At 47.7% G+C, this 27316-nt stretch overlaps 11 protein-coding genes and 1 non-coding gene across 12 annotated transcripts; 3 read left to right on the top strand and 9 right to left on the bottom strand.

The window, feature by feature from the left end:
- Positions 1-333: 333 nt before the first annotated feature.
- EDB91DRAFT_583787 (uncharacterized protein) lies at positions 334-1996 on the bottom strand. Its single transcript, XM_041327781.1, has 5 exons — positions 1560-1996; positions 1374-1504; positions 892-1320; positions 802-832; positions 334-748 (listed from the first exon to the last, which is right to left on the bottom strand). The coding sequence occupies exons 1-5, from the start codon at positions 1642-1644 to the stop codon at positions 597-599; spliced, it is 828 nt and encodes a 275-aa protein (XP_041174841.1). The 5' UTR covers positions 1645-1996; the 3' UTR covers positions 334-596.
- Positions 1997-2466: 470 nt separating this feature from the next.
- On the bottom strand, positions 2467-3236 carry EDB91DRAFT_1296658 (bola-like protein-domain-containing protein; the record flags this gene model as incomplete). The annotated part of the gene is made up of 4 exons (XM_041324925.1): positions 2913-3236; positions 2740-2845; positions 2642-2682; positions 2467-2592 (listed from the first exon to the last, which is right to left on the bottom strand). Exons 1-4 carry the CDS (start codon positions 3051-3053, stop codon positions 2467-2469), a joined length of 414 nt encoding a protein of 137 aa, XP_041174840.1. The 5' UTR covers positions 3054-3236.
- A 1512-nt stretch (positions 3237-4748) lies between these two features.
- Positions 4749-6573, top strand: EDB91DRAFT_1225584 (uncharacterized protein). The gene is made up of 4 exons (XM_041320973.1): positions 4749-4949; positions 5006-5577; positions 5631-5785; positions 5834-6573. Exons 1-4 carry the CDS (start codon positions 4795-4797, stop codon positions 6425-6427), a joined length of 1476 nt encoding a protein of 491 aa, XP_041174839.1. The 5' UTR covers positions 4749-4794; the 3' UTR covers positions 6428-6573.
- A 529-nt stretch (positions 6574-7102) lies between these two features.
- Positions 7103-7632, bottom strand: EDB91DRAFT_1146407 (uncharacterized protein). Its single transcript, XM_041319236.1, has 2 exons — positions 7455-7632; positions 7103-7430 (listed from the first exon to the last, which is right to left on the bottom strand). The coding sequence occupies exons 1-2, from the start codon at positions 7565-7567 to the stop codon at positions 7304-7306; spliced, it is 240 nt and encodes a 79-aa protein (XP_041174838.1). The 5' UTR covers positions 7568-7632; the 3' UTR covers positions 7103-7303.
- A 717-nt stretch (positions 7633-8349) lies between these two features.
- EDB91DRAFT_1146403 (ATP-dependent DNA ligase) lies at positions 8350-11635 on the bottom strand. The gene is made up of 10 exons (XM_041319235.1): positions 10352-11635; positions 10105-10301; positions 9832-10050; positions 9579-9770; positions 9446-9530; positions 9208-9396; positions 9124-9146; positions 9000-9072; positions 8883-8940; positions 8350-8822 (listed from the first exon to the last, which is right to left on the bottom strand). Exons 1-10 carry the CDS (start codon positions 11628-11630, stop codon positions 8567-8569), a joined length of 2571 nt encoding a protein of 856 aa, XP_041174837.1. The 5' UTR covers positions 11631-11635; the 3' UTR covers positions 8350-8566.
- Positions 11636-12589: 954 nt separating this feature from the next.
- On the top strand, positions 12590-13918 carry EDB91DRAFT_583446 (uncharacterized protein). The gene is made up of 3 exons (XM_041327780.1): positions 12590-13618; positions 13674-13735; positions 13785-13918. Exons 1-2 carry the CDS (start codon positions 12932-12934, stop codon positions 13710-13712), a joined length of 726 nt encoding a protein of 241 aa, XP_041174836.1. The 5' UTR covers positions 12590-12931; the 3' UTR covers positions 13713-13735; positions 13785-13918.
- Positions 13919-13975: 57 nt separating this feature from the next.
- Positions 13976-14604, bottom strand: EDB91DRAFT_1250823 (N-acetyltransferase NAT13; the record flags this gene model as incomplete). The annotated part of the gene is made up of 3 exons (XM_041323270.1): positions 13976-14242; positions 14292-14377; positions 14433-14604. The coding sequence occupies 3 exons, from the start codon at positions 14602-14604 to the stop codon at positions 13976-13978; spliced, it is 525 nt and encodes a 174-aa protein (XP_041174835.1).
- A 1639-nt stretch (positions 14605-16243) lies between these two features.
- Positions 16244-17222, bottom strand: EDB91DRAFT_583413 (uncharacterized protein). Its single transcript, XM_041327779.1, has 2 exons — positions 16806-17222; positions 16244-16753 (listed from the first exon to the last, which is right to left on the bottom strand). The coding sequence occupies exons 1-2, from the start codon at positions 17045-17047 to the stop codon at positions 16405-16407; spliced, it is 591 nt and encodes a 196-aa protein (XP_041174834.1). The 5' UTR covers positions 17048-17222; the 3' UTR covers positions 16244-16404.
- EDB91DRAFT_t86 lies at positions 17208-17299 on the bottom strand. The gene has a single exon. It is a non-coding gene; the product is annotated as a tRNA-Leu (tRNA).
- Positions 17300-17420: 121 nt separating this feature from the next.
- On the top strand, positions 17421-19011 carry EDB91DRAFT_1238373 (kinase-like domain-containing protein; the record flags this gene model as incomplete). Its single annotated transcript, XM_041321703.1, has 5 exons — positions 17421-18260; positions 18311-18484; positions 18535-18681; positions 18736-18812; positions 18867-19011. 5 exons carry the CDS (start codon positions 17421-17423, stop codon positions 19009-19011), a joined length of 1383 nt encoding a protein of 460 aa, XP_041174833.1.
- Positions 19012-19925: 914 nt separating this feature from the next.
- EDB91DRAFT_1146384 (Alpha/Beta hydrolase protein) lies at positions 19926-22002 on the bottom strand. Its single transcript, XM_041319234.1, has 10 exons — positions 21861-22002; positions 21754-21807; positions 21666-21687; positions 21076-21318; positions 20855-21021; positions 20752-20804; positions 20585-20696; positions 20500-20527; positions 20335-20439; positions 19926-20278 (listed from the first exon to the last, which is right to left on the bottom strand). Exons 3-10 carry the CDS (start codon positions 21667-21669, stop codon positions 20160-20162), a joined length of 831 nt encoding a protein of 276 aa, XP_041174832.1. The 5' UTR covers positions 21670-21687; positions 21754-21807; positions 21861-22002; the 3' UTR covers positions 19926-20159.
- A 2871-nt stretch (positions 22003-24873) lies between these two features.
- On the bottom strand, positions 24874-26620 carry EDB91DRAFT_1146377 (uncharacterized protein). Its single transcript, XM_041319233.1, has 7 exons — positions 26176-26620; positions 25944-26121; positions 25831-25881; positions 25593-25783; positions 25450-25539; positions 25132-25399; positions 24874-25076 (listed from the first exon to the last, which is right to left on the bottom strand). Exons 1-7 carry the CDS (start codon positions 26244-26246, stop codon positions 25008-25010), a joined length of 918 nt encoding a protein of 305 aa, XP_041174831.1. The 5' UTR covers positions 26247-26620; the 3' UTR covers positions 24874-25007.
- Positions 26621-27316: the final 696 nt, after the last annotated feature.

Genomic DNA, 27316 nt, shown 5'->3' with positions numbered 1-27316 from the left:
CTGCTGTGGCCATGCCATGACGCTATCATGCCTTGCGGCATCGTCGAGGATATGACGACACATAATCTACGGACATGACGCTCAGACGTGCAATTACTTCATGATGTGACTATCCACTGTACTTGATTCCTATGCTATACCCTTGTTTCCTTGCTGTGCGCCGCTGTTGCGCCGCCTCCGCCGCCGCCACCGCAATTCTCCAGATCTGCGGTTGCCGTTACTCTTAGTGGATGGAGTTCCCCTTCAAGCAAGAGGGCCACGCAAGTTGGTGAATTATTTCTTGCTACATGCAGAACTCGAAGAAATACATTTTAATGCCGGAGACCACTATTAATTAAAAGGGAATGGATACACCAGGCGATGAGTACTAGTACTAACAACAATGACTGTATGGAATAAATACGTGAGTAATAAATATCATCGGTTGCATGCGATAGATGGAATAAGTAATGCGCGTGAATTGCTATAAATACGCCGCTCATCATTCATCATGAACGACCGATGCAATGTCCTAAAAATGCAACGAAGATCATGAGATGCGGATAGGAGCGATTACATGCGCCGGGTACGCGTCCGCGAGGACAATGCGTGTTTTTCTAACGCCCTGAACGTGAATGTGCGTCGTTCGACTCGTCGCTGGACTCCTCATGATAACGTCCTGAGGCATCGGCATGCACACGAGCGTGCCGACGCATGTTGCTGAGCACGCTGAAACTGCGACCACAGCCTTCAAAAGTGCACGTAAATGCTAGAGACGAGAGGTCGGTATGATGATGCGAAACCCTATAAACGGACACTCACGCTTTTCGCCAGTATGACTGTTCAGGTGTATCTTCGGTTGGCAGTCTTCTTTAGCCCAAGGTATGGCATACAGGATATCGAATGACACACCTTTAAACTACTGGGGCGAGTGAAACCCTTGCCGCAGTAGTCGCACTCGTATTTCAGTGATGAAGTGTTGGCAGGAGGAACGGAGTCTTCTAAACTAGATGCAGTCTCCTGCGAGTCTCTCCGGTAATGCTGAGCCCGTACGTCAGGGTAGCGTGGAGCGTAAGGTGTGGATCCAGAGGGCTCGATCATCTGTCCAGGATAATGCTGCCTTGAATAATCAAGATATGAGCTTGGTCCTGGGTGGTTAGTATAGTCGTAGGCTGGTCGTCCCTGGACATTGTCAGTGGACGGTCGAGAATATTGGTTTGGTGGATGTTGAGAATGATACAATGAATGTGGTGGATGTTCATGAGTTGGGTGAAGGTGTGTTGCATGCGTTTCGTGTCGTGAACCACGCGAAATAGGGTGGTAAGAAGTCGAAGGATGTCTCTGAAAGAGTGATCATTATTAAGGTTTGATCTAGTCATAAAACAACGACTAACCTGCAAACCTGGCCCTGATAGAACACCATCTGACTGGCCCATATGTGGTGTAGAGTATGAGTCGTGGCTGGCATTGGAACCCGCCCAAGAAGAAGGATGTATTACGGAAGGTCTTGGAGTACGAGATAATTCTGAAGCCTAAAGGTAAAATACACGAATGTGGAGAGCTACAGAAGCTTGACTAACCTGGGAAAAGTTCGCGAACAGAAGGAAGGGTTGGCCGAGGAGCTTCGCGATAGGCATCACTCTCCTGGAATGAGCGGTCAGACATTCTATGGTATGAGATACAAGGGAAAGTAAATGAGAGGAGGACGGGTTGAATTGAAGTGGATTGTCGGGGAATCTTATATGGTGATGATCGCCTCAAACCGCGCTAACGGCAGGATACCGTTGCACGCCGATCGTGATGCGGTTTCGAAAGTACTTGCATGAAGAAACGTGACCGGGTCTATTCCACCACACGAATAGCACCTCGAGGGCGCACCTCCGTTACATTCAATATGGTTACCACTCGGTTACCGTAAAGGCAACCGTGGTGATTGTCGCTGCTGAAGCTGCTGCGCACTCAGTCACAACGCAGTTTGTGGGAGTCTCATGATGGACGAAAGGAGCCATTGAACGATGCCAGGGTTGGAGATAGAGCACCGCAATGTCACACACTAAGGGGCGCGAAGGCCGCGCATCATCCACGGGGGATGTGCTGTTAGTATATATCTTGCACTTGCCGCATCTCAGATCAGCTACAGCGGATCACTCTATTGCACCCGCCGTGTCTCTCCGAGCAACCCCCACTGAAAGATCTATCGTTTGTGGCTGAATACCAAAAATCCTCGTCGGTTTTCGGCAACATTGGCCTAAAATTGTCCTCACACCGTGAACTTCAATGTTAACATCTTTGCATAGGGCAGGCAGTGCGCTGAAACCAGTCTAGGCCCATGGTGCATTCCTGACGTGTCTCACTGTGAAGCTTACATGTTATTTATGAGTAGCCGTCGCTGATGTCGACGGTTTGAGTCAGGGAGCTTACCACAATTCGGAGCGCTCCTACATATGCACGACCACTTGAACAATATTGTATTCGTTCTCTACCGTGTCAGTTTCCAGCTTGGAATCTCTGCGCTTCCTCTGCTGTCTTCGTGTTTAGCGATAGTGCGTGCAACCCTTGAGCAAATTCATCCGAAAGGGCAGAGTAGATGAGGCGATGGCGTTGCACCGTGTTCTGTGAAGGAATATAGTACAAATGCACCGAGATTCGATAGTACACGCACCTTCCCTTGGAAAGCATCTGAGATTACTTGCACGGCAAAATCTACGCCCGCGTCGTCAATGAACAGCGTCCTTTGGGGGGGGTAGAGAGGACACTTACGTGTTTCTCCATTCCCGCCACCTTGAGAGCGCATTGCGGCGTGATGTCTATGCAACTGCGATTCGTTCGTAATGATTAGTTTAGACGGTTGAAGCAAGGTCGTGAGCTGTGGCATAATTTCATGATTGCTCAGGAGCCGGATCGATCTTCGCGGGTAACCTTTGCTGCCTTACCTTTTCTCGCATGATATTTTCTACTGGACCTGGAGATCCCACTGTTGCGTCTGAGGCCATGGCACGTGAAGGATTCCAACTCTGCCGCAGAGCAATGCGAAGGCTGCGTGTTACCCAGAACATAAACCTGCTGGCTGCCATGCTGAGAATGCAATCAGAGCTGCGCTGATGCTGACGGGCACTCACCACTAGACTCGGAGCAAGCCTTGACAGAAAGGCAGATGATGATAAAAACGCAGGTGGTAATGTTGGTCAGCAAGAGTCAGCTGTGTGAATTGTATGAAATGGTGTCAGGTCTACAAACAAGTATGTACAGCCAAAATGATCGAATCCTCACCCCAATGATGCATCTGAGCTTTTAGTCTTCACAAATCGCGTAGGCCATTGCCTGCTATTGCTAACCGTTCCTCTTTTTGCATAATGATGAACACGTACATTGCGGTACACGGGCTAAAAAAAGTCTGTCAGCATGACTGTTCAAAGATCTCACAGCCGTTCAGCATCAGAGAACCGGTGAGTCCAATTGACGACCAGATTCCCCATTAACTTTCTTAGGAAAGTCATGTTACCCATAGGTACGCATGCAGAATTGGTAGTGACTGACACCGGTCCCTAATGACTGCGAGGTCCCAACATTTGAACAGTAAATAGTTATCAATCGATCAAGAAACAGGTGAAGTGAGCGATGGTCGCATTTGACCGGGACCGGTGAACCAGTCACATCAGCTCAAGCATAAGTAAGTGAGCGTACACGTCACGAATCTCCGAAAAAACATTTTATTGGACAGGAACCGCCGCATTCGTTTTACTGTCCGGGTGTCCTTGCAACAGAATACTCGGATACATCACTCAACGGTATTCATCGTCTTTCCAGTGACGTAGCATCCGTTTCGAAGGCTGTGACTCTGCCTTAGCACCTGCCGTGGATATATTTTATTGTCAGGTCTGTTCACCAGCTAGAGTACTGTATACATTCGACCTTAGGTTCGTGGGGGTCGTGGTGTGACATGACATAATGGTAGGTTCGCATGTTCGTTCACCGCTGTGACCTGTGACGAACTTAGGTTCGCCGAAGTGGCCGGACTACACTGAAGGACTCCGAGTCTCCGAGTCAGATTGACTCTATGCTCGCTCAATCGATCCCCAGTCGACGACGGAGATTGCTACATATCCGACTTCTTTCTCCCTTTCTGTAGTGTCTCAGCAGGATATTGAACGCGAGGGTACATTGATATCATCTAGTAAGTTTATTTGTCTGGTCTGAATATCCCCCCCGCAGCACCACCGCTGCAACCAGCAGCAACGATGACTCAGCGGATAGTATCGAAGTATCCTTACCAGAAGATGATGTGGTCGAGAGCGATGGAGTCGATGACGAGGCCCCATTGGAGGTGGTGCTCGAACATATCATGTCTGGCAAGACCTATGTGCCAGAAGGATATAACATGGACGCGGATGGGTCTCTGATAGTGGACGGTGCTGCCGACAAGCATCATGAGGTGATTTCCCCTAGTGAGGCCGGCAGAGGAAAGCAACGGCACATTGCAAACACGCAATACGGAGATTATGATGCGCACTAGTTAGAATTTGTTTTATCTCGCAGAAAAATACGAGAAGAACCAGATGTCACAATTCTAGGTTCGTCCTCGCCAGATGCTCGCGACTGTCACATGAAATAGGTTCAGTTCGGGGTGTCGGCGACGCTGTGACGAACCCAAGGTCGAATCTATACAGTACTAGGAGCACATACAAGTTTCAAAGAAAACCGGCGTGCCTTAAAAGTCACGTTATCTATATCAACGCGTACTAGACACAGTGACTACTTAAGTTCCTCTACGCGCTGTCACGTCTTCACTTACAACTGTACTTACTTTACCTTGCCATGGTCTCGCCCCCCTCCTCACATCGAAACCTTCAAGAATGTGAGATGACCCGCAATCAACGAGGTCTAGTAGAAACGTGTTTTGAGGAGGGTCAATACGAGTCTGGCATCGCGGTGCTCGAACAACTAAGATCCGAAAACTTTAAGCCACCCGTGTAAGACCATCTGCGTTCTTCTTTTCCCGAGGAGCATTGAAAGTAGGGATACCTAGGTCTCTCATCCGTCAACTCTTCTACATCGCATTGTACCCCCCACCCCCATCCCTCCATTGTGGGGAAGAGCGCGATCTCGATCCCGCTTCGCCATCAAAAGGCTCTCCTACAAAGCAGAAACATCAGGCACCAAAAATGACATTTGCTCCTTCAGTCAGTGCATCGGAAGCCGCGCAGCGCTTGTTATTATCCTTTGTTAGAACAAATACACCTGCATCTCTTTTTCAGGCTTTGCCACAACCGCGTATTAATGGCAGAAGCAGCGAATTACCATTCGATGGTGGTGATCATGACTCTGTTGTAGCAAAGGAGTCCTTGTGCATTAAGGACGCGAAGAACTGCTGGGCAATACTCAAGGAAGGTTTCGTGTCGCGAATAAAGAACTCTCCACCGTCCCTACTGGCAGGGAAGAGGAAACGCGGCAAACACATCATTGATACTGAAGAGTGTGTCGAGGAGAATCGCGGTAATTCAATCCTCGCTCCTGTTGCAGAGCACGCTTGGTTAGTCTTGCGGTGGCTGGTTGAGCTCTTTCAGCGGGATGAATCTTTGTCATCTGGAGATGTTTTAGGTGGGAGGCCACCACGCCTTCGGAGTAACTCCTTTGACTAAGACAATGTGCAGCGAAGCATTCACCATTATTGTTGTTGCAGATTCCCCCGCCGAGAAGCGGTACTGGTTCTCGGTGGGAAGCTGATGCACCTCTAGACATCGTATTCTACTGTCTTTCGCAAAGTCAACCGCAGCAACGGCAGCTGGGTCTCGACCTGATGACGCTGGTGAATATATATTCTATTTACAAGCCATTCTCCTGCTAATCTCTGCAGCTCATCGGTGTCTGTCTAACAGCAGAATTTGACTTCCAAATGTTTCTGGAGCAAGTCACGTCACGACTATATTCAGCCTCCCCAGAAATTGTCCAGACTTTCATGTCAGGCTTGCATCTGTCACATTCAGCGCAACTGTTCAAACTGGCGCTCTGCCGCAAATTCCTCTCCGATGAATCAGGCGGGAAAAACACATCCACCCGTCGCCCAAAGCCACAAGCACGAGCTGTGAGAGCAGCGCGAGGCATTGCCCCTGTGAGGGAGGAGAACCTATCATCTTCCAGTGCAAACGATTCGTCTGCCTCTTTTTCCGCTAGCAAGATTTCTATGCCTCCTACCGGCGATGTCGTCCACCTTCTTACAGGGACCAAGGGACGCAGTTCAAGCCCTGCGATTTTAATCGTGAAGAAGGAACTTCTGATCTCGTACGCCTACCTGCAGCAGATCGCGGAACAACGTGACGTGGAATGGCAGCAATTAGCAACAGGAGGGCGTCTCGAGGACCTAGTCAACTCAGTATTTGGCGGAGAGAGCTATGCCCAGCAAGACAGGGATGCTCTAATTAGTCTTGTGAGAGTCTGGGCCATGAATTGATACTTGCATTTCATCCTTATGTGGTAAGGCGATATCTTGTGAGATCTTCCTGCTGTTATGACATTGTAAAATTACTCAAACCAGTAATAAGATGATGTACACCTCCCATGACGATGCTTAATACTATGAATGCAGATAGATTGTGGTCAGAAGGACGAAGTCGTCATCCCTGCGATCCGCGGCCTAAGACGGACGGATCCATTCCTCTTGAGAAATGTCCGGTTACTATATAACTTGTCCTCTGGCACCAATTTTCTCATGGGCTATCATTTACAGCTGTTTGAACTTTGCAGCTCCAAGGGCGCCAGCCCTTCTGAGAGAAATCGCTGAGCTACAAATGACAGTGGGCATGCAAGTAACACTTGGAAACTGAACTTACTCCGGGGGCCAAGTATGAAGTGGTTGTCTGGGCAATTAAATTCTTACTTGGATGTGAAGAACATAAATTGGACTTCCAAGAAAAACTTTGCAATTTGCGCACATAGATCAGTAGGACATGATATATTCGGGGTTCATTCCGATACGTTCAAGAATAGCAAGCAAGAAGCATATGCGAGGCATTTGTACTGCCAGAATATCTAATAGCGAGTATGCCAGTATAGACGTCAGGTTTTGGGCGAACGTACGCGATAGTTTCCGGTCCGAGGATTGAGTCATACCAAGAGAAGAGGGTGAGATGTCCCAAACGTTAGCAGGAGTTCAACGATGCGAACCTGGATACCCAAATTCTAGGAGTGCATACACGGGCGAATCTTAACGTCACAAGTGAGCAAACTGCGGGGCAAAATGTAGCGGATCCGGAACTGTTCGTGCAGGGCAGGAACAGCCTGTACGTATGCCATTATGCATGTCGCCGCGGGTAGACCAGGGGTGCATTCAGCGACCTTTGATTTGCACGGCGTCGAAAGGCACGTTCCGAAAAAGGTGTTTGAGGGTAGATCCAATGCGAATGCCGCGTCCCTGCAAGGGCTTGCAATCGGCAACTGTAGTCCTCCGGATAAGACTAGCCAGTCAGCTTAGCCAGTACAATTGGCTGTAGATTTGGGTGGGGAACTGAAAGGTCCTGACCATATGGCAGTGTAGCAGACACATAGCTTCCGGGATTGTGCCAGACCCTGGCAAAGCTCTGAGCCACGCCATACATAGACAGTGACACCTATAGACACACGTAGACACGTTTAGTGTGAATCTTCTAGCATTTGCATCTCAGCATTTTTCTTGTAAGTGCGTGCTGGCCTGTCCAACGATCGCAAACACCTACCACGTCTTAGGGAGCCTTGACGTATATTGTGGGGTCGGTTTGAGGCAGGGAAGAATTCGCGAATTACCGGCACACGTGGCAACAGAGTTAGACATGATCATCTAGCGGCTAGATTCGTAGAATGAGTACGATAAGGTATGGGTCACGTTTGCTTTGATTGGAGGAAAAAGCTTTGATTTAGAGGAGGGCGTCAATTATTGAGTCCGAGTAGGACGCGCCAAGCGCGAAACCGTGAACATAGATAGATACCATGAGTCATGAAGGATGTGATGAGGATGTGACTAGCGTTAGACTGGTGCGCGTTGGTTCTAAGCTTGGGATGGCTTTGCTGTCACAAGATTTAAAAAAAAACTGCATCAGTTAGTCAAATTTGCGACCTTACGAGACACGGAGTGCCGCTTGACAAAGTTCAAGATCGTTTTTTGAAGAACCTAGCAATGAGCAAAGTAAGCACTTTATGTAAATTTGGCCAGCAGGGATCCATCAAGCCTAGCTTCATCTAATTATCCCAAGCAAATCATATTTCACCGATAATATGCCGAAACTTTAGTAACAGATTGTTGTGCAAGTAAGTAATAGTCTAACGCAGCACGTTGACGGGCAACCGCCTATCGATCGATTTGCTTGGAAATGCTCAGCTACGTTCAAAATAAAGCATTTCGAAGCATATGCTGGCATAGTGCCATCTTTTATTTGAATCTATCCTATGTCGGACAGCACTAGTGGTACGAGGTTTTGGGCTTGCCCCGTATGTGCTCAGATGCTCTATTGTATTACAATTGCTGTGTGTAAACTGACGTGTATGTAGTTGTCAAGTATTAAGAGCAGAATGACCAAAAATAAATGTCCAACCTTCAAGGTTCGGAGTTGGTTCGGAGTCAACTGTCCGACTCCTCCGCCTCAACGACCTCCTCTGAATCTGGCTCTACATCCAGTAAATCACCATCATCGGCGCCCCCTTGAGCGGATTTCCCCTGTTGGTCTTTCCACATCTGAGCGAGGAAATTTGCAGTACTGGCTTGCTCCAACGATTTATCTTCTCTCGTCTTTATGAATCGCGGGAACCTAAGACTGAGGCCCCTCGATGAGGAAACCAGGCCCAATGCTGCCAGAGATACAGGGCTCAAAGTGATACTGAAAATCATACGGAGTGAGTATATATTAAAATATAACGCCGGACTCTAGCAGACTCACTCTGCTCCTCGTATCTCCCACACTTCATTGGGCCTGAAGTAAACGTCGGGCCTGAAGCCTGGAGAAAAAATCAGCCAAGAACCCTAGCGGTCAAATATAGGTAACATGATACCGCACCTCCTGTATTGGTTTCCCAAAGGGGTTGCCTAGAGCAATTATCGGACCCCTCTGGGTAACGCGCAACCATCTCCTGCAAGGTGCTATGGGTAAGTAGCCTGAGAAGATCTACTAGATAACAAACTTTGTAAAACGCATCCGAAAATCCTGGCGCAAAAAAGGTAGTTCAAGATGTGATCTTCATATTATCAGGGTGTATGTCACTTACCGGACATACACTTGCAGACGGCAACAAGGCAGTCATCGGTGGAATCTCGAACAGCAAGCAAAACTGGGCTCCACCACCCAGCCTTTCGTCCGTTCCCATGCCACGCTCCGACAGGAACCATATCGAGGGTATCCCCGAGACCCGCAACGTAGTCCTTTTTCAGCTTCAACCAAGCGGATGTTCGTTTATCTGTGAAAATTTCTTAAAAGCACAGCACCAATAAATGGCTCATACACACCGGGTTCGTAAGTCGCGGGAAAAGGTTTCCGCTTTGCATTTCCTTTCTGCGTTCCATCCTCTTGCACTGCACCACCATTCAAGATCTAGGTAAGCATTAGTAACACTGATCGTCACATTGGATACTGTCTCACCTTAATCATGAGGCCCTCAGAGCGGCTCTCTATAGCCTTCTGCCAAAACTCCTCAATAGCATCTCTGCCTGCCTCGCTGTCACAGCTTTCGACGTGGTCAAGACGCCCTGCACCCTTGTCGCTCGGTAAGAAAGGCGGAAAGCGAGATCTCAGCAGCGACCGCCTCTCTCGGAAGGGCCGGGCGAGTAAGACCTACCGAGGGATGTAAATAACTATCGATTGACAACGTTGACACACAATCCGGCGGACGTACCTCACCATCAAGATACATCAGATCAAAGGCATACACGCACACAGAAACCTTGATATCACTCATTTCCACGTCCTTCCTTGCCCTGTTCGAGAGCTCCTGGAATGACTTCAGGCCGCCGTCAACTGGATCTATGGCAACAATCTCAGAGTCGATAATAAAAGATCGCAGCTGCGGTTGATCTTCGAAGATGCATTTAACAAGGCGATCGATATCAGGATACTGGTTTTCGCCGATAAGATCGCAGTCTTGTGCCTATAAAAGTGCACAGCTCACCTTTGTGGTCATATCTTCTAGATGACGGGAGAACATGTGAATGGAAGGATTGTCGTCATTCGCTCCTCGTACCCCATGTATCTGAGCGCGCTGACCATCATACTTGAATTCTGCTGCAAAGGGGAGATCCCCCAAACGGTCATATATTTCATCCAATGATCGAGTGGGAGAACCCAGGGTCGGATGCAAGGGAATTCCTATCGATGTTTTTTTAGGTCGTTTACGGAGCAGGGAGCGAAACGCGCACCGACGGTCAACGGAACATGTACTTCGAGACTATCTAATCCGCCGTTAAAGAGACCGGCTACGATGTGATCATAGTTTGGGTGTTGAACGAACACTTTTTTAACCAATGCTTCAGCTTGGATGAATTTCTCATGAAGTTCATCGCCAGCAGGATCAAGACCTTTTTTTCCTGCGGCTGCGAGGGATTGAACCGAAGATATTGATTGTGAGGTGGCATGGTATGGCGAATCATCGCGAGGGGGACCTCCGAGACTAGTTGGCGAAGTCAAGACTAACGCTCTTGCCAGTGCAGTTAGGATGGAGGTTCTGACCGCTCCAACACGTAGATTCAGCGATAAGGTACGGACAAGATAACGCGACTCTTCTCCTTTAGCTGCTACAAGGAGTTTCTCGACGATGGCTTGCTTCTGCTTGGCTGCGCCTTGTCCCTTAGAGTTGGCAATTTTCAATAGAGATTCGTACACAGTCACGATGAGTAGTGAAGGATGAGGCACTAAGGTGCGAACATTTGACTTTGCTTCAAAAGCAACGTCACCGGGGTCACCGGATGAGTTGTAAAGCCGCCTAAGCGTAGAAGAGCTCAGGCCGGAAATATGTTGAATCGCCTTGGATATAACCGAGGAACCGATACCTAGCTCAACTGGAGAGTACGGAGGAGACAGGCAATTAGAAAGGAGGTATAGCGATGGCAGCAAGGATGGCCGATGCCAATTGAGCAAAGTCCTGAGGGTATTTGTAAGCGTGTTGAGAATGATAATCCTAGAACGTGTTCCCGATAAGGTGGCGAGGGTATGAGCGAGGAACGAATATGGCGCCGGTTCATTAGCTGACCACGGACTTTCCTGGATGTCATAGAGAAGAGGATCAACTCCTAGTGGCTGATAATTTGGCAAGGCAGCGACGTTGTTTTTGACAAGAACATGCTGCCACGAGGGTGTTTTAGAGCCAGGTAGGACACCCCCTGACGAACCACCAACGTCGACTTGAGCAGGAGCTGGAAAAAGACTATCAGATTCAGAATCTCTGACGGTAGGTTCAGAATCCGAAGTCAGGTCGATGACCTCTGGCTTGGCAATCTTTTTGGTATTTAATTGTTCTCGTACTGGTTCTACACCCAGCCCTCCAATTGCGTTGCGTTTTCCATTCCCCGCCACAGAATTGGCTGGAGAAGTGGGGCTTAGAGAAGATCCGAAAAACGTCTTCAATGATAACTGATCTGAGGCGAGCTTTGCCCGCTTGCGCTGAGACGTTGATGGCGATGGTTGGGCGCGTTTAGACATAGCGGATGAATATTGTTTGACATTCGATTGACATACGACAAGCACTGTGTTCAATTTACGGACAAATTTGTCCAAATATGGTTACCGTTATGTACAAATCGTTCCCACCTTGTCGTTCCTGACAATTTCTATGGGTCCCTGCATCCAATGATGGGCGGCAGGTCCTCTTGTTGCCCACCCATGTCATCACTGCTCCCTGACAAGCACACGATCACCGGGCTTCCGTGAGCAATAAAGACGGTTACTGTATCCTTTAACTGCTTTCAAGACTCAGATAACACGACCACTATGTCAATGATAAATGGCCTCCTAGGTACGTACGCAGTCACTTTTGGGTCAAAACAAATCAATGATGCCATATACTTGGCCCTGCGCAGTCCGACCTCTTCGCGCCACCATGTCACCACGTATGCGCTAAATTCGGAGGTCCTTGTGGTTGAGAGATGAAATTTAAAGGCCATATTAGCACATTATTACATCTTTGCTCATGTCTACTTTCAAAAAAGGGTGCCTGGTCATTATCTCTCTTAACACAAGCAAACCTGCAGGTGAGCGGTCTCCAGACGATGTGTGCCATGTAAATATGGTGCTATGAAATTTAGAACGTAGGCCCATCCATGAACGCGCGGAGTTGAAAATCCAAATTTCCGGGTCTTGCATTTATCTCGAATTCATGTTATTGAGGAGTACGGAGAGTCTTGCATCACGAGAGCAGAAGTCACCTTCTCGCACAACACGGTCCGATCAGTAGGAGCTGGGAATATTGTCGAGATTAGAACAAGGCTATGCTATAACATTTGTTAACATCTGATGAATGCTCAAATCAGCGAATCCGAAAGCACGGTGGATTGACCACACCAGACGGGAGCAGACCCGGTCTCCCATGGATCGCCGGTTTCGATGAGCAAATAAGGTTGAGGTCATTCAGGAAGTCCTCAAATGTTGCAATTACAACCTTGACAGTGTCTGTGAGCGACCCCACAGCTCCATAGATCGGACGGTGTACCTGATTGATGCTGCAAATTCTGCAACAGGAATACCTCGCAAATGAAGCTTGGAAAAGCCGGGTGAATCTAAGTTTGGCTAGACAGGCATCATTCAGGCATCTCCGGAGGGTCTGGTTGCCAGCCTGAGAGCCGCTTCAGGACAGCAACCTTACTATCAGGCACGTAAAGAGCGTCAATCTTGTTTGGACAGACATAGCAAGATCTGTGAGGACCACAATTACGCCGTTAGGCCTCTGTCACCGACGGAGACGCGGCAAAGATACCGTACACTCACAAACATGGGTGGCTCCGAAAATGCATATGAACCCTGTGTTTGTTACAACATTCGCCCACATTCCGAATCCTGCTCAGTCAAGCATCAACATCATGAGCGATCGCCACAACTACACATTCCTCCCTAATCCGCCTCCGCGCGGTACCCAATGGCTACCTAACGGTCAGCAGCCCCCTCGCCAATCATCTTCCTATCAACAAACTCAGCATGGCTATCAGGCGGCACCGAGCAATTATATGACCACGCACCCTGCCTCATCTTCACCTTATGCAATGACTGGCATGGTACCATCGAGTACACACTACGCAGCAAATAATTCTACCGCTGCACCATCACAACCTTATCCCCCAAACCCTGCTGTCAGTCCATACAATCAACAAAGACATATGCATCCACCACAAGAATACCCCGTGCGCCAGCCTCCGGCTCATTCGCCGAATCAGATATATCCACCGGCGGTATCTTCGCGCAGCCCTATCTTGCCGAATGCCACGCAGTCATACGTCATCGATGGGCAGATGGCGCCAACGGTGCAATACCCAGCATCCCCAACACGACCATTCTCCTGCGACATGTGTGCTCTGTCGTTTAACCGGCAACATGATTTGAAGCGACACAGAGATACACACTCGGGAGAGAAACCGTTCTTGTGCAACGGAGGCTGTGGAAAGACATTCACAAGGAAAGATGCACTGAAAAGGCACCAGGTACCATCGCAGAATTTTTTCCCTTTGAAGATCATGAGCTCATTCATTTGACCAGCTCGTGAAACATTGTGGATATGACGAAGATGCGCGTTGAAATGACACTGTTTCGGCACTTTCGTTAGTAACTTGTTTCATGCCGTGTTGCAATGCTAACTTGATGGTATAGAATCACCAATCGCTCGAATGCAATTTACTTCACATATTAATCATATATTCGACATCGATGCAGGAGAATTTGTACTGAAAGGAGTTCTGCATAGTGAAACTGCAATGTAACATGTTAACATATTTATGCATCTGTTAAATGAAAGTTACCATTCACAGTATAGTCAGAGATCGAAGCAGTGGGTACATTGTTTACGATTGAGGCTTCTCCTGGTCCTGCTTGTCTTCCGATTCGATGATCCGCTCTAATATCCACGCATCCCGGGGAGTGATCTTCTTGTAGTAGTCCTCCTTGATACCTACTTCTTTGAAGCCGTGTCTCTCGTAGAACCTCTTGGCGTCAGTGTTCGAGACTTGTACGTGAAGGTATATACGTCCGATTTTGGGCTTTGAGTGAGAGGCAGCGGCCTTGATGACACGCATCAGGGCCTGAGAACCAAGCTGTTTGGAGCGATAGGGCTTGGAATGGTCTGCACATGGTGCTACAACTGACAGCGGGATAACTTACTGCCAGGACGCCCATAGTCATGAGATACAGATCTTTGTTTTCCAATCTGCAGCAAACATTGCCTACAGGGACATCATTGTAATAGACTAAAAGAAGTTAGTCCACGTTTAGTTGGTAAACGCTTGAAAGAACAAGACGGACTGAGCTGACAGAAGTCTTCGACCTCTGGTGCTAGTATGTCCTGATAGAATTTGTCGCTGTACTTGATGGGAAACAAGACCGAATTGAGTTTCTTGACCGTACCCAGGTTTCTATGGGTCAAGCACGCAAAAGTAACACGTGAGGACAAAGATGAAGCCGGTGGATTTGACATGAAAGTGACAGATTATTTTGGAAGACTTGATCCACTAAGTTAGAAGAAGGCTAGACGTTTGGTGGTTTGGATAAAGCAACAATCGTGGGAATATTCCTCATTAGGATGCATCCACAACCTTGAAGCAGCCAAGCCAGAGCTTGAAGCTCTCAAACATTATGGTTATACTTAGTAGCCTTGTGGTCCCCCCATACCATTTCCGAACTGAGAGCCACGCAAGCAGTCTGGGCATATATACAAATTACCGATGGGTCTATCTGGGCCAATTATCATCCCACTTGTTTGACACCGGACATCTACGAACATGCCAGGGCTCACCAGGGTCTCATGGTCTTGTGTCCTCGCCGGAACAAGCATTTTGTATATTTGTGCACTCAGCTGAGTCAAGTTCATTCCGTACGTACGTATTGTTAATTAAATATTTTAAACTGATTCGGTCACCCATATTCTGCACCCATGGCTTGCCACCTGTTGCAATCGCAGGCTTCAATACTGCCTTCGTTTTGTGACTATAGTCGTTGTCATGGAATTGAATCAGCTGCATATTAGAGAAGCACAGCCCAAACAGTGCGCGGTCAGATACTTCTACGTTTGGCTACCACCACAGATACATAAGTCGATTGAACCCTCGGCGTTACTGAAATTCCATAGTGCAGTGTCCTTTTCCCCTGTCAGTATGTCGATTTCAAGTTCCCTTTCTGTTTCGTCATATTGTCTATCCAACCAACTAATTGTGGCCATCCGTCTTTCCGGTTTTGCTCCCATGCCTTACGTCCACTAAGCCCAGACACAACTGATGTTGTATAACAGGTACATTGCCGCCGGCTTATCAGTAGCGTCTGCTAGTACACTGCTCGTATGACGTGCTCCGAAAAGCAGGGGTAAACCTTATACCCCAAAGCTGGCATCACTCTGCGATCCATCTCACGATGAGTGTTCCTTGTTGTAATTTTCACGCTGGAACCTTTTTCAAGTCAGCGATTTCCGCGCATTCCGCTTTGTGGCACCCACTACGCTCGTGTCCATGAGATACCTCAACACTTATATATTTGCTGGCGTTAACACACTGCCTCGTCCGGTCCCTGATGATAGGTAGTTTTACTTATCTGGATGATGGAGATAACTGGGAGTACCGTCCGTTACTGATAACGCACTTCTTGTCCAGTTGTTTGCATGGACTGGTCATGTATTTTGTCACCGCATGAATGTCGGTTCCCTCTTACTGAGTGGAGGTCAGATAGCTTTTTAGGTATCTGCTCGATCGACTTTTCGAGCGGGTACTAATCCTGATAGCAAAAATGGTTCATGCAGCCTATAGCAATTTTCAAATATTTACAAAGCGGTTCCTATCGCACACAGTAACGTCATTGGTCAGTCTCCACAAGGGGGATGATCCAGCAGGCGCCGCGGATGGTATAGTGTGATCATGGGCGCAGAATCCGTCGTATGGCTACAGTTGCAACTTGCAACTGTGTGCATGGCAGATCGAACATAGCCTCATGAGAATGGCCACCCACTGAGACTGTGCTTGCCTTGTGATTGACGTTTCATTCTGGTGCACACTGGCAACTACACTTTATTTACCTCCTAAAATTTCTGCGCTAGGCACGCACACGTCCCTGAGGCCTGGACTCTATGAGATGATCACCATCCTTGAAATTGTACACGGTGCGTAGTCCAATGGCATAGATGATATACAATGGTGGTACAGATGCAAGATCCATGTGTGGAAGTAAATATCCTTGATTCTGGAAATCTCATGCTAAGGGGGACTTCATGGATGCGGTGGTCACATATAAGTCAGCGAAGATTTATGGGTGAGTCAGGTACGTGTGCACGACGTTTCCGAGGAGAACGATGTAGTTGATCAACGTAGACATCGTCGTAGCTGCGAAAAACACATGTGCCGTCGTGATGATCAGTCAATGTTGCCCAGACGCAATGCCACATCCGGTCTTTAGAGAAGCGAAATGCGACTCCGGTATGATTCTGGTCCCACCGTTGTTCCTTCTCTCTAGACTCGAATGCCTTGTCTGTCAAGGTTATGAGGGCGCAATCTTCGATTGTCCACTCTACGACCGCTTGCCCAGTAGGTGTACTGAGAAGCTGCTCTAGAGACGAGTCCATTTCAAGTTCTTTTGGGAGGCCTCTGGGTACATTATTCAGTACTTCTTGATATGAGGGCAAGTGGTTAGACATACCTATGAACAGGGTCATATCCGTCAACAAGAACTTGAAATGTAGTGTTGTCGGAGAAGTCAAGGGTTAAAGTAGGGTGTTTTGAAGAACGGCTGAGTTTCATCAATACCTTGCCGACCAAAAGGCTTGGATCAACTCCAATGCTATTCAGCCGTAGTGGCACTGGACGACGGCGAGATTTCGAGGGAGATGGTAGGGTGGGAGTGCATGGGTTTGTACCTTGGTCGGAACGGGAGGGAGACATAAAGATAGTACAATTTTAAAATTGGGCTTTTTACAAGTCTTTTACCGTCATTCGCTGTGGACTAGTTTGCTGTAGACGGTGGCATATGTGTCCACAAGTGATCGACCGATTGATCGAAGACCACAACAACCGTAAATGAAAAATGCAAGTGAAAAAAAAATGACACTGACGAGATTCGAACTCGCGAGGTTTCCCATTACGGATTGGCTCTTTGACCTAAACGTAACGCCGTAACCACTTGGCTACAGTGCCGTTGTGTTTTGAGTAAACTATGAATATATCATTTCGAACTGAATGAAAGAGTTGTAATGGGCAGTCCTCCTCTTCTCTCACTGACTACGCTTTGTTCGCGTGCGTTTATCGTCACTCAGCAATGCATCAAACTCATTCTCGTCCTTTGGGACCACGCAAGGCTCCCCGCTCACAGTCGCCATTACCACCGCTCATCCTACCAGAGACTCGTCCACTAGCAATTCGTAAAATACCCCAAGATCTGTCATCTTTACACCCTACATCTACTTCATCATCTCCCCCATTGGGCTCTTCTCCAGGTCCATCGCGTCCCCAGCTTCCTGGAGCAACTTCAAGGCCAAATCAATCCAGACCCAAGCTTTATCTGCCAATCGCTCTCGATGGTGGTAGCAGCAGTGCAGCTTATTATGAAGGTCCTGCATCTATCCCGCCTGGATTGGATGGTGAAAACCCAGGCAACGCAACCGTCCGGCCTTTCTTGACTTTGCAAACACCACGTGCTCCCGAGCCCGATGGTAGCGACAACAGCATTGCTCAGCTAATTGCTGAATTTGACAGGACCACTATCGAGTCCTATACACCTACGGAAGAGACTTCGACCATTTATAGCTCTACTAAATGGTCGGACGCTGTTTTAGAAGAACTTTCGCGACTTGGCGAAGGTCAGGGTGGAGCTGTTCATAAAGTCAGAGATCGACGTAACAACTTCATCTTGGCCCGCAAGACAATTACCACTCGCGAGGCGCCTTTAAAACAGCTCGAACGCGAGTTGTCAATCTCTGCGACATCCAAACACCACAACATAATCCGTTTCTATGGCGCTTATATGTCTCCATCGTCTAGTGAAGTCAAAGTCATGATGGAACTATGCGCTGGCGGTAGCTTAGAAGCCATTGGAAAGCGCATCAAAGATAAGAACGCGCGTGTCAGTGAAAGAGTGGCTGGACGTATAGCCGAGGGGGTAATTATTGAAGTTTCTTTTTATTTTAGTCATATTCATGTATTCACCAGGTTTTGCAAGGCCTGAGCTATCTTCATTCGCTCAAAACCATCCATCGAGACATCAAACCGTCCAATATTCTGCTAACTGGTGAAGGTGTCGTTCGTCTCTGTGATTTTGGTGTCTCCGGAGAGCTTGTTCGCTCTATGGCCGGAACCTTTACGGGCACAAGTTTCTATATGGCTGTACGTTCGTTACTTGATCACGCATCCATCATCTCTGATGATCCTTGTAGCCGGAACGCATTAGCGGAAAGGAATATAGTATTCGAGCTGACGTCTGGTCCACCGGAATCACTCTCTTGGAACTTGTACAAAATCGATACCCATTCCCTGATGACCTCACCTCTATCGAATTAATTGTCTATATCACCCAGGGACAGGTCAGTACTTGGAACTTGCATTTGAATCTTGCTTAAATCAGAATCGCTCTCCAGCCACCTCAGCTGACCGACGAAGAAGGTTCCCATGGCATTGTATGGAGTGATGACATGAAAGATTTTATTCGACAGACGTAAGCTCTCACTCAGTCTCCTTTTACGTGTCGTCATATTTATGTTTACCGCAGCTTGATTATTGACCATCAAACTCGCCCTACACCGGGAGGAATGCTATCTCATCCCTGGATCACCACCGCCATGAAGCGAGAAGTCCCTATGGCTCGCTGGATCAGTGAAGTCTGGGACTGGCCCAAACCCACCAGGGAAGCGTAAGATCGTTCGACCTAGGTATCAATGATTACTGAAACTTATCTTTATCAGAAATTCGAGACCACCTTCAAGTCGCGGTGCCGTTGACAGAACGCCATAGATTCATCTGCTTGTTTTCAATGTTCGCTTAAAGTGCTTCGTCGCCATCGTGATATATCTTGTTTCTTCATTGCATCCCCTTTGTTACTGTGCTTCTTTTGCACTCACTCACACCTCCCTCTGTACATCTTTACCATCATACAGTTACTATACCATCGCACAGCACAGAAAGGAATGGACTCCGATTATATGCTTGATTGATGTTGTATATCTGGTCCTATTAACTCGTGTGCACGTTGTAGCTTGCTTTATAGTTTGGTGCTGCCGCGTCTTAAGCACCTAGTTTAAAAGTTAGTGAACAACTTTCAAGAAGCAGTCGAAGGTGGAATTTGCAAGGTCTGCAATAATAATAATTGTCACGATGATCAGATCTACCATATGCATGCAGGTGCTAAGGCCAAAGGACGCACCCAGACAGTGCGGTCACTACCGGGTATGCCCATTAGGATCTCGTTGTGGAGGACAGCGGGGAAGGGAAAACTAGGTCACTAGGTAAATCCAGGGGTAATGAGAATAATAATAATTCTGGAGGTCATGGTTTACCGGGCGAGCCGAGCGCTTTGGGGGAGGGGTAAGTGGTTTCCCGTTGACAGACTCAATAATAGAAGGAAGACAGTCGTTCCTAGGGCCTGCTTTCACTGGTAGCTTCGAACGTTGCGTAATACCGTACCATTCGGACTCGCCATTATGGTACCTGGCAGACCCTAGCGCAGAAGTGGTCCCACTGCGGGAAACACTATCATGGCATTGTGGATATTAGTTGGACTTAACCAAGGTCCCAGAGTAGAGAGGCACCTCAGGCTAATCGAAACGTCACAGAAGGGGAACCCACGATTGACCGTCTCAATTGTTGAGAGTATTCTAATACATATCGCTAGGACTCTAGAATCTCCTCAATCATTTTTGTCTCATTATATTGTCACTTCACTTAAAGAAGGGATAGCGACAAGATAGTGACATGACTCGGATTCGGAAGACGACAACGCTAAGGGGGTATAAGTGCGAAACTCTGAGCAGGAAATCGTAGAACATCATGTCACTGTTGAGGCCTCCTAGGTCACCACAAGTGTTTGCTCAAACCACTTCAGGGTCTGATCGATAGACCCCTCAAAGGCCTCCTTGACATCGGGGAAGTCTAAACGAGGCCGACAGGCAAATCCGTGAACGGTACCTGATAAAGCAAGGTGAGAAGGACTGTACAGCAGCCGTAAATTGAACAGTGCAAACCTTTATAATCGATGAACTCATAATCGACGAAATCATCCTTCCCTTTACGAGCCACGAACAGCGCTTCAGCCTTGTTGCGGATAGCAGGAACAAAAGCCATGTCATCTGTCATAGTAGAATCACGGAATTAGCGTAACGCCTCTCTTTCTCCAAACATGCTCCGACCTTCGGCACACACCCAGGAAGTCGGGATCTGGGGATGGAATCTATGTCAGCTCTCACCATGAAAGGGAAAAACCGAGGGTCCCACATTGATTGCCTTAATCTCGGCCTCAGAGACCGCTCCAGGGTGGCAAACTACTAAGCTATCAAAAATATTGAGTGGGGCCAGTCTCACACCGAGAGATCCTCCAAAACAATATCTTGGTATTTTCTTGAGTAATATGAGATACCTCGTTCAAAAGCAGCGACACTTACCCGACAGCACCAACTTTGTCATATTTCCGCTGCTCGCGAACCCTCTTGATGAACTGCGAAGAAATCAGGACGGCCCTGTCAATAAAAACCGTAGTATCCTCACAGCAGTGGTTCTCGGATCAACAACTGACGGTCGACTCCGAAACATAACTCCACTGCGCGGCAGTAGAATCGTGAAGAGGAACCTTATCTTGTCCCAGAGAGGCCATGTGCGGGGCTGCTTCGGCATGAGGTCCTCTGCCATCCCATCCACGTCAAAAAGCGGCTTTCCTTAATACGTTCTGTTAGGAAACTTATGACGCTCTGCAAATAGAAATTAAGTACCATTAAAAAGGTCCGGGATCCAGACGTCACAAGAGAGTTCCTTCGAAAATTTGTCCGCTAAGAGATGTGAGTTTACGAGCGGTAAGCCAAAAGCATCGCTAAGGAGGATGATCGCGCGACCACCCTGACGCCCGTTGGCATTCTCCGTGCTGGAGGCCAAATAGGCCCTGATGCCATCAATCTCGGCGAACGAGCCCGTAGGCTTGCCTTCCAGGATCGATCCACTGTTACAGTCCAGGACAGCTCATGCTTGATATACAATGTGCGCCTGATGCTTTTCAGCGTTGAAAGTGTACGGGACGTTCTAGGGTGGGGGAGTCTGGGAGACAATGATTGCTTATAAATAAAGCACATTTGCTACATGTTTCAAACCTTGCTCGGCTTTTTGCGTATGTGGGTGCGCCACCTAACGTGCTAGACGCACTAGTCTCCCGCCCCCCTAGTCAGACCATATAGAAGGAACGATTTTGATTGGCTGACTATGCTACGAGAGTCGTTCCTTCTTCCCCGACTCCCACGGTCCCCGGAGTGTGGAGGAGGGTTCTGTGAAATGCAAACGTGCCATTCTCTGTGAATTCCGTTGCAGGCACGCATTGCAGGAACAAATTTGTCCTTGTTTGATAAAACATATGTTAGCCTCGAATTACACTGACGCAACGGGATAAGGAGCTATATTACCTGAAAGGCGTCGTGGTCGAATGATCCTTGACTCGGACAAGGCTGGTCGGAAAGCTGCATGCACAGGATTTATATGTAGTCAGTTTCGATGGAGATTGTGAACATACGACATTGGAAGATTCACGTGCGTGAACTTAAAGATCCATGAAGCCCGAGCGCTGGAGCATCAAGCTGGGTTTGATCATACCCCATATAGCTTTATCACTGGAGACAAATACAGCTGCGCAGCCTGCGCCCCACGCCTGTGTTGCGAGAATGCATTAGTGATGGCAAGCTTGATTGGTTTGCTTATATAATTTGTCAAAAGCACGTGACCGAATTACTTTAGTATAGGACCTTCGACGCTCCTTTCGCAAATAACGAACCACAGTTCAATGGGTCAGAGCCGAAAGCTACACCTGCTACTGGGGTTTCTAGCAGTTTGCTATTGCAGGTAAGCCCCGCCGCAGCCCAGAATTTACTAGAACCAAACCCTTCCGCAGTGTATAGCCCAGGCAGCAGCAAAGAAACGACCATCTTGCATGGTTCCTCAGATTGAGTGGTGGCATGCCTTTGTACTAGTCACAACTGCACGTAGTGGTAGAGATTCTATGGTGCGGTCTCGATACATCCGAAGGCGCAGTCTCTCACATACATTGAACAAGTATTGGGGTGTCTCGTGTGTTTGTTCCACTGCAAACCCGAGTATCCACTCCGTCGTTACCCACGTTCGAGGGTCATTGATATTTACCTTTGCCCAGGTCATCTCGTTCGTTCTTCGCGCCCTAATGGAGGTACGTGGATCTCATAAGTCGATGGGGGCACTGAATCTTTCTCGCTGGGTATAACATCCAAATGTCATGAATTTCATCAATTATCAGAACGTTGGTGGACTCGTGAAGGTATTTCACAGCGAGCCGTTATAGCAATAGTGCGTATCAACTGTTCAGGTTAGTACCTATCAAATACAACGGGAACGGCCTCGTGTAACTACGTCCGATCCTGCATTTACACGGCATCTTCGAAGCATCTTCCGACAGATTGGCTGGTTCAGTCCTGCTGTTTTGGAGTGTAGAACAGTCGTACGAGTACAGAGTGTCTCCGCTTTGTCGCAAGAAACAGTCAAGTAAGACAGATTCGCAGTTGGCCTTTTATAACAATCATCGCAGAACCAATGTGGGCACCATCAATTACTGTGCTTGCGCAAGAGCTCAGAGATAAAAGCTGATTTCATTCTGCTTTGATATACCACGTCGGAACGTTCTTCTGGTTAGTGCATGAATTTAATTGTCAAGAGGATGATATAAGGAATCCTGACATAGGTAGAAGTGATTTGAACAAGGTTCACCTGGGACACACTGACGTATTGTCATGAAAGCCCGGAACTGAACGTGCTGAGCTAGTGACGCCGTTAGATCGCACCACGCACCATTGAACCAGCAAACCTGGTACAGTGGAAATAATTAAACCTTGGTCCGTTTGTTTTCTGTTTATCGCACTGTCCCCCCACTAGATACATTTCTGGTCAGATGCTGTGACGTCGATGACGAAATGTACACTGGTTCGCGGTCGCGTCCGGAGACCTAACGGGTGATACAGCCCTGAGGTTCGTGAACTTGATCAGGGTTTATAGTCATATTAAGTTGTCAAATCGTGTGTCATGTTGACGTCTTCAGCAGTGATTCAAGTAGCGTGTTTTCCATCAAAGCATGTCTAAGGTGCTTCAGCCTACCCGCAACTCCCATAATTTTTCGACTGGACTGTGCTGGAAGCATAAGGAGACCCTGAAAATCTGTGTAGATACCAAGTCGCTTGCAAAGGGATCAGGGTGCTCCCTGAATTTGAGGTCACTTCAAGGGAAATCAACGCCGTCATTAGTTTGACTGATGCGACCCCCATTTCTTTATGAATCTGATTAAAGTTTCTTGCTGGCAAATGTTCTGCAGAATTTATGTTCGCCCATGCCTGATCGGGATGGAAGACCTAGGCGCGATTTGCGCCACTTTAATCAAATGATTCAATGTGGGCGCGCGCGTCGGGCAACATGTAAATTGACCCGCTTTGCACCGTAACGCCGTGCTGTGCTGACGTTCTGCACTTCAACAACGTCGCGACGCATTCGCTGGGCAAATGATGACCTGGTCGAAACCCAAGAAAGTGTTCTCGCTGACACAAGGCAAATGTATTGAGCAAAATGTATCGACATTAATATAATACTTACACAGCCAAACAACTTCGGCTACAGACTAGGGGTTTGCAACAGACTCCTCGAAAGCTGGTTAGTACATGCTGCCACCTCCTGTTGCAAGTTACGACCACAAGATGCTGTGATTTCTGAGACTAACCCTTCGCAGCCCAAAGTCTCTTCACGGTGCTCACCGCAATCATGGTACAAGTACGATGTTGCTCTCGTCATCCGCGTTGGTGTATTGCGAAGCGTGTAATTTTCAGTCTGACGGTTACTTGCGGCTTCGTTTGGGTGAGGTATATGATGTCAAAGGTGTAACTGGCGCCGCGAGGGAGACGATAATGCCTTTTTCATTCACAAGCAAATTATGGGCTAGCACAGGACGTGGAATTTTCAATGCGATACAAGGGGTAGTAGAGATGCCCTGCCAGCCAACAGATTTTGGTGCTGAACGCTGGGTAAGAATGTGATGGATCGAAATGTTGACCTACGACAAGTGCCATGCGCACAACCGTGACGACATGCGGAGACTTCGGCGTGGGACATAGCCTGCCTTGATGGCCAAGTACAGAGTATAACCTCTTCAGGATCATCATGCATACCTCACGATGAAGTTACAGTCATCGAAGCCAACGGCGGAGTGTTAGTATACTTATATATATTGCCAAGTTTCGCCCTCCAAAAACTCTGCTTCCGAGTCAATGACATAAGACGATCGAACGGTTTAGCAATTAAAATCATTCATCGTTCAATCATATCACTCACGGCTATCAGTGACATAGCTCAGGAAGCGGTCAATGAAGCGCCGCTCTCTGCGCCTCGAGAGGTCGTGCAGGTTTGTGCCAGCGACTGCCCCGAATCCATTTAGTACGAGTGCGCGCAAGTCCTCAAGTCCTCGCTGCCTCACATCATTCTAAGACTGACGAACATCGATCGCAGGATCAGATCCTAGAGGCCAGTCCAAAACAAGCAGAATATTAGAAGTGACAATTGGGTTCTCAGCGGGGATGACCATATGTCATAATGATGCTCAAATATGAAAGTCATGACGGATCTTTAAGAAAAATAAAGGGAAAAAACATCAATCTTATGGGTATCTAGGGTGATGATCGTTAGACGAAGGCGCCACCAAGTTCCTCTCCTGGGGGTGTGGGAACTGAACCAGACATCTGGTCAGTATAATAAGAGTAGCATTTCGGAGGGACGCCTACAAAAGAATCCATGGGGTTTACACTTGTCATCATGTGAGGTTGGTTCCAGTGCTGAGGGTTTGCTGGTTGCTGGTTCATCGAACGCATATTAACATGGTGCTGAGAGTGATGATGGGGAATGAGTCGTGAGGGAGCTGCTGGATGTAAATGAGAGGCTTGATTAACGTAAGCAGAGTCGTATCGTTGAGGAGGGTATGGGTGCATCTCGGATATCATAGATAAAACATTGGAATTCTGATTTGGATGCACAGGATAACCTTGGGGAGCCCTGTATATTTGTTACGACAGAACGGAATCAATAACAACTTCCAGACTTACAACTGCCGTCGCGCAGAAGTGGGCTCTGGCGCGAGCCTGAGATTCGGGTCCTCCTCGTATTTTACTTGAGGTAATGGAGCGAAAACATCACTGAAAGAGATTTATGGTCATTAAATAATATCTATCACGAGCGATGCACATGCCTGTGGCGACGGGACATTGGAGGTTGGTTGTAGTCGTTAGATACGCGAGGTTTCGGAGGCGTGCTGTCTCGAGTGGGAGGTGTTGAGGTCTCTGATAATCCTGACGAGTCGGCAGTGGATGGGCGCCCGTCGATACTATCTTTCCGGGACGTTGATTTCTTGCGGGCAGGAACACCTTCTGGCCATGTGCACTGCAATACTGTTAGATTTATTTTTCGGACTACAGAACGAGGCTCACGTCACGCTGCCCATGAGTGCATCGCATGCAATTAGGCTTTGCCTCGTCACACTGAGTTGGGCAATGATGCATTTAATACTTGTTCGATTTGGATGATGTATGGAGTGGCATACCTTTATTTTTTTGACTCGACATGTCATGCAACCAGTCTTGCTCCTTGTATACTTGGGCCGCTTCCTTTGCTGGGGCTCTTGGCGTGGCTGGGGTACTACAACGTGACCATGGCTAGGAGCGTGAGCGGTAGGAGGATAATAAGAGGCGGGGGGGATGTAAGCGTTAGGGGTGGAGGAGCTGTAAAAAGATGTTAGGTTGAGTACCGAAATATAATATAAGAATTGAACTGACTACGCGATGCTTTCCGCCATACGATGAATAGGAAGTATGGGAGGTAGATTTTCGTGAGGAAGATCCTTCATCGCTTTATATAACTGAATCTCGTTCGAAGTAAGAAGCAGAGAAGGTTGAAGGGGTGGAAAATGGACGGGGACGACAGCATTGTCACGGACCCGGGAAATCGGCCTAAATCACTAAATTCTGATCTAAGGGTCGTGGTGCGTCGTAACTGCATTTTTGAGACTGCCATAACAAATTTCGTATAGGGAAGGTGGGGATTTTTTAATCAATTTCCACACATCACTTGCGCATCATGTTTCTTTGCGTGTTGTTGTAAATAGGTGGGAAAAATCAGAAAAAAAAACGAGGAGCAGATTGGGGGAGCGGGCGATCTCTTCGAATACACTATAGACCACGCTGCAAGGGTGCATTGATAAACAATAATTTTGAGGCCGTGTCTTGGCCGCGATTTCAGGAATTAAAGAATTCAATTCATGGCCGAAGTCTTCAGTCGGCCCTAAACCTTAGAGGTACCGGTCATTTTTTTACTACAAATTCGACGATCCAATTACCTGAATTGGATATTGATCTCTTTGTTCAAATGACCGCAAGGCGCTTGTTATGCACCTCGACAACTGCTTGCAACTCCAAATTTGATTGATGCGCTACTCCATTTAAGGAAATTCGTCGGCCATCACAACCGGATACATTCTAAACATGTGGTCGATCCTTTTAAATACTTCTATTCCATCAAGGTAGTTATATCCAAGTGACACATCGCGTGGTAAGACTGAGCATAAACTTTGAGTTAATCCAGCCCATTTTATCACTTAAATTCTTTCCAGTCTCCGTACAACGTCCTCACCATACCGTAATGAGGAATTCTACATGTGAATGACAACCCGTCCAACTGCTTTCTATGACCTATAACTGTATGTAAAGTTCCACACCTTATACTGTAAACGTCTGCCAGGTCCCCGCAAGTCGACATTTCTGACCCTTCACGTACATGTGTTGTCTATTCCAGCATTTCCCGTCCTGTTTCTAATCTCCACCGCTCCCGCGGCTTTGAAGCATGTGTCCGATGAAGTGCAGAACACCGGCGCTCCTCAAAGTACAGCACCATTGGTTTTCTTGCACAGTGTTAAGCAGA

This window comes from Suillus paluster (genome assembly GCF_016628075.1).
Source record: "Suillus paluster strain FC165 chromosome Unknown EDB91scaffold_47, whole genome shotgun sequence".
Taxonomy (NCBI): Eukaryota; Fungi; Basidiomycota; class Agaricomycetes; order Boletales; family Suillaceae; genus Suillus; species Suillus paluster.
The sequence above is the reverse complement of the archived record's forward strand: the minus strand, read 5'-3'. Positions and strand labels throughout refer to the sequence as shown.

Coding starts and splice junctions, on each gene's coding strand:
- EDB91DRAFT_583787 (XM_041327781.1), bottom strand. CDS start 1,644: ATGTCTGACCGCTCATTCCAGGAGAGTGATGCCTATCGCGAAGCTCCT. Junction 1,321..1,373: donor TATCAGGGCCAGGTTTGCAG/GTTAGTCGTTGT, acceptor TCACTCTTTCAG/AGACATCCTTCGACTTCTTA. Junction 833..891: donor CTCGCCCCAGTAGTTTAAAG/GTGTGTCATTCG, acceptor TGCCAACCGAAG/ATACACCTGAACAGTCATAC.
- EDB91DRAFT_1225584 (XM_041320973.1), top strand. CDS start 4,795: ATGGTCTCGCCCCCCTCCTCACATCGAAACCTTCAAGAATGTGAGATG. Junction 5,578..5,630: donor GTCATCTGGAGATGTTTTAG/GTGGGAGGCCAC, acceptor GACAATGTGCAG/CGAAGCATTCACCATTATTG. Junction 5,786..5,833: donor GTCTCGACCTGATGACGCTG/GTGAATATATAT, acceptor TAATCTCTGCAG/CTCATCGGTGTCTGTCTAAC.
- EDB91DRAFT_1146407 (XM_041319236.1), bottom strand. CDS start 7,567: ATGGCGTGGCTCAGAGCTTTGCCAGGGTCTGGCACAATCCCGGAAGCT. Junction 7,431..7,454: donor ACCCAAATCTACAGCCAATT/GTACTGGCTAAG, acceptor CTGACTGGCTAG/TCTTATCCGGAGGACTACAG.
- EDB91DRAFT_1146403 (XM_041319235.1), bottom strand. CDS start 11,630: ATGTCTAAACGCGCCCAACCATCGCCATCAACGTCTCAGCGCAAGCGG. Junction 10,051..10,104: donor TAGAAGATATGACCACAAAG/GTGAGCTGTGCA, acceptor GGCGAAAACCAG/TATCCTGATATCGATCGCCT. Junction 9,073..9,123: donor TTTCGGATGCGTTTTACAAA/GTTTGTTATCTA, acceptor AGCACCTTGCAG/GAGATGGTTGCGCGTTACCC.
- EDB91DRAFT_583446 (XM_041327780.1), top strand. CDS start 12,932: ATGCATATGAACCCTGTGTTTGTTACAACATTCGCCCACATTCCGAAT. Junction 13,619..13,673: donor ATGCACTGAAAAGGCACCAG/GTACCATCGCAG, acceptor TCATTTGACCAG/CTCGTGAAACATTGTGGATA.
- EDB91DRAFT_583413 (XM_041327779.1), bottom strand. CDS start 17,047: ATGTCTCCCTCCCGTTCCGACCAAGGTACAAACCCATGCACTCCCACC. Junction 16,754..16,805: donor GGATATGACCCTGTTCATAG/GTATGTCTAACC, acceptor TAATGTACCCAG/AGGCCTCCCAAAAGAACTTG.
- EDB91DRAFT_1146384 (XM_041319234.1), bottom strand. Junction 20,528..20,584: donor CCGAGATTAAGGCAATCAAT/GTGGGACCCTCG, acceptor TTCCATCCCCAG/ATCCCGACTTCCTGGGTGTG. Junction 20,279..20,334: donor TGAGTTCATCGATTATAAAG/GTTTGCACTGTT, acceptor TTGCTTTATCAG/GTACCGTTCACGGATTTGCC.
- EDB91DRAFT_1146377 (XM_041319233.1), bottom strand. CDS start 26,246: ATGAAGGATCTTCCTCACGAAAATCTACCTCCCATACTTCCTATTCAT. Junction 25,882..25,943: donor GTCGAGTCAAAAAAATAAAG/GTATGCCACTCC, acceptor TGCCCAACTCAG/TGTGACGAGGCAAAGCCTAA. Junction 25,077..25,131: donor TAAACCCCATGGATTCTTTT/GTAGGCGTCCCT, acceptor TGTCTGGTTCAG/TTCCCACACCCCCAGGAGAG.